Source organism: Pagrus pagrus (assembly GCF_965226575.1).
Source record: "Pagrus pagrus genome assembly, chromosome: 5".
Classification (NCBI taxonomy): domain Eukaryota; kingdom Metazoa; phylum Chordata; class Actinopteri; order Spariformes; family Sparidae; genus Pagrus; species Pagrus pagrus.
The window spans coordinates 29,337,338-29,346,313 of record NC_140189.1 but is presented as its reverse complement, the minus strand read 5'-3'; the positions used below and the strand labels follow the sequence as shown (position 1 = coordinate 29,346,313).

Here is an 8,976-nt window from a genome sequence, read left to right as displayed (position 1 = left end):
ATGGCTCCAATCCAGTTTCCTACAGGAGCTTTTTCTTTCTCTTCAGATGCCATGTGGTCGCATGTCCCTCGGAGCCGCAGCAGCCCAACAATACGACTTTTGAAGGGAGAAATGCTTCATTTTCATTATCTCGTGGGAGGAAATTAATTGACTTGGTAACCCCTTGCGAGCTATTTGTTTCCAAGTTTAATTTTTTTGCTCAAAAATACTGTGACATTTTATCTGCGCCTCGCAGGAATTTCAAAAACAACTCGTCTGATAAACAAAAGGAAGACAAATAAAAGGATATTCAGTGAAGACGATTTTGTTTTTAATTAGTACATTGACTTTTTCTTAAAAATCTATTCTATATTCAGCATAAGGAAGGCAATTTACAACCCAAAGATAAGAGAAGCAACAAAACATAAGCAGTGGACATACCTCAACATCTCACAGACAACAGTGCTTTAAGGGAAACGCAGAGCAGATACGGGAATATATACAACGCAAAACAAAAAAAGAAAAAAAGCAGCAAATCCCCACTCAAAGACTGACTAATTTTGATGCAAATGTAACCCAGTGTAATTATTGATTGTCATAACTTTAGCATGAACAAAAAGTATACATTCAGAGTGTCTTTGCAGACCCGGGGCCCTTTGGCTGATGTGGGGTTGTAAAGCAGCATTTAACTCCTGTCCTTAGGTGCCGGTGTGGATGGAGGTCAGTATGTCTGAATGTCCTCACTCTGTAGCCACAGTCCGGGTGGAAAATACAAGCAATTTAGCTGTGAGACCACTCAGGATCAATATGGCTTCATCCCAGGCAGGAGCGAGGGGGCCAATCGCACGGCTGGCCTGAGAGGTCCTTAACAAAGTGGGACAGACAATAAAGAAGGCACAGACTCCACTGACCCGAGAGCAGGAGAGGAGGAGGAGGAAGGAGACGAGACGAAATGAGACAAGAGGAAGAAGGAAGAGGAGAGAGGACACAAGGAGGGAGGAGACGAGAGGACAGGCGAGGCGACAGCGCGGCACTGGTACGACTTTGTACCGAATAACTAAAGAAACTTGAGATATGATTTCAAAGACATACTGATTGATACATCTGATACTTTATGCAGAACATAATATTTTGGAACGACTGCTTAACTGTTGAAAAAGGTAGAGAGGTACGTCTGCTGAAAAGGAGCTAAAGCACATTCAGTACATGTTTAAATCAGACACACAACAGAGCCTATCTACAGTAAAGAGAATACAACAGTGGAGTCATGATGCTGCTCACAGCACTCCAGTCCAAAACTCAAGAAAATACCAAAGCTGATTATATGGAATGCTATACAAATGAAAAAGGTTGGTCGTAAAAAAAAAAAAAAAAGAGAAAGCTTCCTGGTATTAACGTTCATATTCTTTGTATTTTCCCTCATGTTTACACATGTAAATAGAAGACAAATGTGCCTTTTTTATACAGAATTTAGAAATTCACAAAATAAATAAATTCGCTATGGCCTTAAAATTGAATCTCAATTGTATATTATATGTATATATATATAATTCCATTTCATATAAACAGGATTTAAACCTCGGAGCCTCTGAAGCAGAGGGTGATAAAATCTGTTTTATCCTGCGTATTCTTTCTCTCCATCCGAGCCTCCCTATCTCGCTGTGCCTCCGGTCTGCAGCTCTATACAAACAGTTTTGATGTTGGTACGTCCTTGGTGGACAAAAAAATGCCCATTTCCATAGTAACACAGTGTTTTAAGGCCAGGAGTAATACAGAGTGAATGCATAACTTTTTTTTTTGTTGTTTATATGAAAATAAATGAGTAATAAGTTCTTAGATGTCTCAGAGTCTGAAAAAGTCATTTAGTCCGTTTTTCATCTTTTCCCCAGACGTTTCAAAGGGAGAGTCTCGAGCTGTTTGAACTTCCTGTAAGGCACTCTTCAATTTAACTCTGAGATGTGGTTTTTTTTTTTTCACCTGGACACCGCGACACAGCATCCATCCCTCATCCGCGGGAACAGAAACTCGCATGTGGCTTGAGAAGAAGACACGCGCTCTCTGCAGGCTCTCAGAAGTCTGATTTCATTGCACCATTTGGCATCCGGTCCCTCAGTTTTGGTTTGTTGCATTCGCCTCTTTAAACACGGTCCAATGAGATGTAAGGTAAGAAAATTACTAACTGGCACATTTGGTAGACAGGGATCCCTGGTTTATCCAATGGCTGTTCTCCTAGAGGGGGGAGCTTGTTTCATGTGTGTTTTGTGTGTAGTTTCCTGTGTGTGTCTGTGTGTGTTGGGGTTAACGTCTGTGGAAAAAAATCCCAAAATCTGAAACGTCTTAGAAAAACTAAACACTCCCTTGTTTTTTTTTTAAAATTAGGCACGTGGTCACAACATATGTGAGTAAACAATAAATCCTGAGGCTGAACTGACCAACCTTTAAGAGCAACTCGGTGCAACATCCCTCACTCTGATCGCTGTCAGATCACTGTGGTAGGAAAAGAAACAAAATGGATTCAATGGTTTTTCTTTTTTGGTTCAGCTTGTGTGGAGGAGTCCTGCAGCACTAAGCCTCTGCAGGTTCTGTCTTTATCTGGATAAAGTTTGCAGGCAATTGGACAGACAGCGGCAGCTCCTGCAGGCCTTTTATTCCCTGCTCAGGCTGCAGGGACATCTCCCCACGCACTTCCAGCTCCTCCACAGGGGTCAGGCCCTCACTAGGGCTGCTGCTCTGAGAGGAATGTCCATTAATTATAGTTTCACTCACAGCCTCCTGGCACTGGCTTTGACTGGTATCAATGATCACAGTCCTATACTGCAGCTCTGCCTCCCCTACCTCGATCTCTTCTTTCGCAAACGTATTTGCCGCCAGTGATGGATCACCGTTCACCATCGACTGGAAGTAGCTGGGGTCCAGCAGCTCCTCTTTGACCTGCAGCCCCGACAGGTCGCTGGATTTGAGCACGGTGGCAATTACGGTGCCGGGCTGCTGTGTCACCATGGTCTGCCCGGAGGTCGTGTTGATGGTGACCAGACGTGGGAGACCATTGAGACCGGACGCGGTGGAACTAATGACTCCTGGAGGTGAAGTGCAGGAGGAGGAGGTGGAGACGGTGGACGAGCCCAGGCTGGTGACCAGGAGCTGATGCGGGAGGCCGTCCTGCAGGCTGCTGGCTCCACCTGATAAAGAGGCCGTCTGGATGGTGAGCACATCTTTACCACCTGCTGTGGTTGAAGGCACGGTGTGGAGGATAACCCGAGGTGGGGAGCAGTGGCTGGAGTCCCCGTTGGCCAGGACAGTGGAGAGAGGAACAGACTGAAGGGAGCCAGGAGACGTCAGGACCATAGGAGCAGTGATGGTCCTGAAAAGACAAAATGAACTGAGTGTGTACTCGTGTTTCTTCGTGTGCTCTGACAGAGCTGCTGTAATTGAATCTCCAGCTTGTATCTTTGCAAATATACACAAGGATTATTCTTTAATGGAACCCTATTGAGAAAGCTACCCAGCGCTCAGCGACGATCCAAAACAGAAGCGCTAATGCACTTATTAATATAACAAACAGCGCTGTCAGCTGTACTGCAGAAATGATTATTCTCCTTGATATCTATCTGCGCACGATGTTTAACAGCCGAGGAGAAAAGCCAGATGACTGATAATCTATTGATTATACAGGCAGTGAACACAATAACCTGCGCGCTACAATGCAGAATAAAGAGTACAGAAGAGTTGAGTCATCATCTCTCTGACATCAACAAAAACTGATTATAAGATGTACAAAGGAAGATTGAACTGCGGCACTGGCTCGGATTGTTTGATACCGCTGGTTGTATCTCAGACACAAGGTTGAGCTCCCTGACAAGACTCGCTCAGCAATAAAAGATCGACGAGACCCGAATGAGTCCTACTATGTGAAATTAAAGTCCACATTCAAGTAATTGTGTGTAAATAAAAAAGCTTTACAACCTAAAAAACTCATCTTGATTTTTTATAATCAAAGCATCTTGTGCCCGCGCTGGTTTCTATGTGGCAGTAACCCAAAAACAAATCCAATAACAATACATCTGATGATGTGATTTCTTTATATGCTTCCTGCTGAGAACACCCTTGTAGGAATAGTTTGATGTTTTTTGGAAAAATGCTTATTTGCTTTCTTGCAGAGAGTTAGATAAGAAGATTGTACCCTATTTAATTTCTATCTGTGTGAAGGTAACAATATCAGCCTACCAGCAGCTCGTAAGATGTCTAATTAATACGTGATATTATATTGTGCACTAGGAGACAAACTAGATGGGTTATCTGTGAGTGAGATGAAGATTGTTTTGAATTTGAAGAACTGTTTTAGCTTAAACTGTTGGTTGCAGGAGTTTCTATCTCGTGAATTTGCTCCAAGATGAGTTTCATGTACTGTTTGATCTAAAGAAAGGAAATGAGATTAAAAAACAGCTTTTATTGACGTCTAGCCCAACCACCCCACGGTGTTGTTGTGTTTGTTTGTGTGTTTTTCTTCTGTCGTACGGGTATATACTGCATATGTAATGCAGGTTTGTATGTGATCTATGTTCAGTCTGAACAAAACATGATATCATATATATCATATATATTATATATATTATTTTGCAATATTCATTATAAGTTAACCGTGATAAAAACAAAATATTTGTAATCAGATTTGAGTGCTAGCATCAGTGTAAGGTTGCGGCGTTGCTAGGCTAGCTGTTTCCCACTGTGTCCAGTCTTTATGCTAAGCTAAGCTAACTGGCTGCAGCTTTATATTTAACTAACAGATAGGAGAGCAGGCAGGTATCTATCTTCTTAACTCACACTCAGAGAGCGGCGTTTCTTTTAAAACAACTGATGATGTTCTCAGCGGGACATTCGACAATTATAAACCACACGTGTTTTCTGGTGGTTAAATATGTATCATGGACCTTGTTTCTAAATGATCTCAATCATATTCTTGATGTTTCTTTGCTGCAACTTTATGTAACTTATTCACTGAGACATAAATATGTCTGGAATAAGCTAATATCACCCCGACTGATTCATCAGTGTAGCTCTAGTCTGAAAGTTCATAAAATCTTTGATCAGAGATGATTTTTTTTTTTTTTAGCACCCACTGCGCTATATCCAAATAAAAATGAAATGAAATCGTGCTTCCTTTAGCTGACAGTCCTTCTCAAAAGACCTCTGGATAACTCAGTGTGGAGAAACTTTAAACTCTTGCTGATCTCCTACCTCATAGCTTGTGCCTGTTCTTGGCTGGCCTGCAACATGTGGACGGACTGAAGGAGCTCCACCTGTCCTCCGTGGGCGTCGTTGTACAGGAATTCATCATTAGGTTCCTTTTTCATCTGCTTCACTGAGACTTGGTGTTGACCATGAGCCCTCCCGTGCCCTTTGGACCCTCCACGGACCATGGACCGCCCGTTGGTAGACCTCTGACTCCCGTAGCCGCCGTTGCCGTCGGAGCCTGCGTCTTCATCCTCGATCACCACCAGATCCGCTGGCATCTCTTTGAACTGATAAACAAGCCGCTGCCCCTCCACTTTAGCCAGGATGCCTCTCTGATAGTAGTACCTAGAGGAGAAGGTTTCATCATCATTCAAATTCAACCTAATCTCGTAAAATGTTACACCATCCTTCCAGTGTTATCACGAACATATCTGTGGACTCGTGTCTGCAGGGTTCACAGCTAATGTGCCTGACGATGAAGCTCATTTACATGTTCCCCCTCACCTGAGAGCTCTTCCCATGGTCTCATAGTTCATGTCAGGCTTGTTCTTGTGTTTGCCCCACAGCTTGGAAACAGCCTTCGAGTCGACCAGCTTAAAGATGCCTTTCTCCCGCTGCGTCCACTTGATGTATTTGGGACAGGTGTTTTTATCCTGCAGTAAAGCCAGAAGGAACTCCCACAGGTAGATCGTGTTGCCTGCAAATTTGGGAGGAAAAAATAAATTATGTTTTTTAACATTCAAGCATGTCAGACATTCATGGTGGTGCCTCAGAGCTATAGACATCTATAATTCATTTAGTAATTTAAGGTTTCTCTTATAAATGTTATACAGCAGCTATGGGCGTACAGGAGAAACTGCTCTTTTCTTCTAACCAGCGTTGTGTCAGTTTCCTGCGTGCATGTGTGCCTCGAAAAGGAAATTAATTATACCAAGCCAAGGTGTAGACTACTCTAATTTGTGAGATGCTCTGGCCAGAAGTGGTTAAAAACAGCAACGCTCCCAGTAGTCACTTGAATCCCAGACACCGTGACAGGGTGATGTATATGTGTGCAGCTGAACCTGCCGTCCCCAGCCCCCTGCTCATTGTGTCACACTGTATGGTGCAATGAGGTTTCACATCGAGCAGCGCTGGTCTGCTTCTATCGGTAGAGCATCAATGTGCCCTCCAGCCTGCAATCACTTCTGTTTCCCTGTGAAACACAGCACTCTGAGATCCCCTCATCCATTAACTCGCCCAGATTCAACCCCGCCGGGCTGCAGGGGTTGAGGACTGCTGTTTGCACACTCCACAGGAGGAAACAGAGCGTACACATGAGGAGGAGAGACCTTGATTTTTATTGGCTCATTACAGAGAAGCGGACTAGTTAGTGAGGCTTACCTTTGCCCTCTTTGCTCTTCTTCCTGAGTGGCAGGTTAGGGGTGGTGATAGGGGAGCAGGGACGCACCGCCCGCGGCTTCCGCACTATGATTTAAATTGAGGGGTAGTGTGTTATAAGGCGAGAGGTCACAGTGAAATCATCCAATTACCCACAACACTGAAATTTTAGCACAAGAGATAATTCCTGTGCTCTAACAAGGAGGAGGCGGACAAGAGCTTTACCTTTGGTTTTTTTCTGCGGCTTTAAGGGACACTTTTGGGGTATCTCATCCATGGATGAAGTGTCCTCATCTAGCGACATGTCAAGGGCACCATTATCCATCTGGTCAGGCCTCAGAGGGGCGTATGTCAAGTCTGACTCCAGCAGAGTGCCGTAGGTGTGAACTATACATAAATAAGAGGAACAGAAACACAGACGAGCCGTGAATAGATCATAAAGAAAGTGTTCATGTTCAAAAGGACGATGTCAGATCGCACCAGCGGTGTACAATGAAAAATAACTTACTCATGCGCTTCTCGTCCAGGATGTTGTTTGGAGACTCCATGTTAAGAAGAGCTGCGGCTGCTTCGTTCGTCTCCATGCTGTCCTCTGCGCCCGAGACTGTTGTTTCTGTCCACCAGACGACAACAAATACATCAACTCGCAATCCTTGTTAGTAACTACCTCGCATATTGCGGTGTTGATACTTTAATGTCTGGCTCTTTGTTGCTTGAGTACCCGACATTTTTACGTCTTATTTTATGTTTGCGCAGGCAATTTTTGTTGTTAGGCACATAAATAATGGATAAATAAGGGAAATGGAGCTCTTAAGCAGGCTGAGTACGGGCTAAGAAATCTTGTAGATTTTTCAGGTCTTTCAACATTTTTGTATGTCTGATGACTCTTTAGGTTATTCTAGCAATTAATTACAATTATTTATCAAAAGTGCACCACTGAAACACTCTCTATTCTCAATAATTAGTATAAAATTCTCATAGTCCTATCTGAGAAACTTATTAGAAAGAATGGACCTGTAAAGTAAAGTATTGCATCGATGGTGAGATTCATATTTTGCACCTAACTAAACACAGTTGCCTTTAAATTAGAGATGCGCAATATGGATTTTTTTTCAGCCGACATGAAAACCGTACGTGCGTCTCCTGGCTTGTACCGATAAGTTACCTGATAATTTCATATTTCTATATTTCAAAAGAAGTTCCTAAGCTGTAGTTTATTCACACCTGAGGGTAAGAAAGGCTAACATGTAGTGAGAAAAGATGGATGACTTAATATTTCATAACTCTGATAAGATTTAAAAACATCAACAATATAACGGCCGACTTTAAATGATAGGAGAGTAAACAGTCTTTACCTGAGAGGTCCACCCCTCCCACCAGGATGGAAGGTTCCTCCACGACATGGAGAGTCGTGTCCACCATGATGCCGTTCGTCACCTCATCAGACTCCAGGCCGGAGTAGACCTGCAGCAGATCGGCTGCAGGCACCTGCTCAACGATCACCGCTGGGAATACTGACGGGTCGTCCAGCTGAACAGAGAGAAAGGACACACGCACACGTACAGAGAGAGGTATGAGATGCTGTAACGGGAGCTATTACTGGGAGGCAGGGGACTGACGGTCTTTGCACATGTGTATATGCAATAAAAACACCATTAATTCCTCCACTACACATCATAAACGCAATATAAAAACCCCAGGTGACATCAGATTAATGTTATAACTGGATTTGGTGTCTTATTTTTATTCCCTAGTAAAATATTGAAGATTCATACTCAATTTCAGCTAATGTGGAGGCAGATAGCATGGAGGAGAGCTCATTTCTGCCGTGTTGCTGCGGCCTACAGGGACCCGCTGGAGAAGACAGGAACCAGCTGTTTGATTTGGCCTACTTCTCCCGAGAAGTTAATCTTATGCTCAGGAATTATATAAGCCCAAATGAATGTTAATGGATCAATCATGAATTGCAGGCAAGCACCCCCTTCATCATGTCCCGAACGTGCTTTGGGAGTTTTTCTAACCCTGCCGTCTCATTTCAGGCCCGATGCAGGAAGGAGCGAAGGGACTGAGGGAATTACTGGAGTCTGGGCCAAAGGACTGAGGACCGACTGAGGAGTCCAACATACCTGAGAGCTCCTCAAACACAGACACAGTCAAGAGTGCTCACCGGGCGCTTGGTTCGTGTCAATGGGAGGGAGATTGAGACTAATTCAGTCCTTAGAATAAGTCCTGAAGCTCCTATTTTGATGTTTTTCCTGCTCTAGTGGCCTGAAGTGACGGCTGTCAGTTTGTTTATTCCAGTGTCAGAAGAACGTACAACACAAGAGGTCTGATTTGGACATTTTTATGCCGTAATCACAGCATTTGTTTTAGATAAAAAAAAAGGTC

At 43.6% G+C, this 8,976-nt stretch overlaps 1 protein-coding gene across 3 annotated transcripts in view; it reads right to left on the bottom strand.

The window, feature by feature from the left end:
• Positions 1-288: 288 nt before the first annotated feature.
• The window catches only part of elf1 (E74-like ETS transcription factor 1), a 43,648-nt gene continuing 34,960 nt past the window's right edge, over positions 289-8,976 (bottom strand). For all 3 annotated transcript variants that reach the window (XM_084353314.1, XM_084353316.1, XM_084353315.1), the window contains 7 exons: positions 7,944-8,118; positions 7,097-7,201; positions 6,814-6,975; positions 6,592-6,675; positions 5,716-5,908; positions 5,215-5,556; positions 289-3,340 (listed from right to left, as the gene is read on the bottom strand). In XM_084353314.1, the coding sequence (XP_084209440.1) occupies positions 2,545-3,340; positions 5,215-5,556; positions 5,716-5,908; positions 6,592-6,675; positions 6,814-6,975; positions 7,097-7,201; positions 7,944-8,118 (1,857 nt within the window). In that variant the 3' untranslated portion in view covers positions 289-2,544. The remainder of the gene's footprint in view (positions 3,341-5,214; positions 5,557-5,715; positions 5,909-6,591; positions 6,676-6,813; positions 6,976-7,096; positions 7,202-7,943; positions 8,119-8,976) is intronic.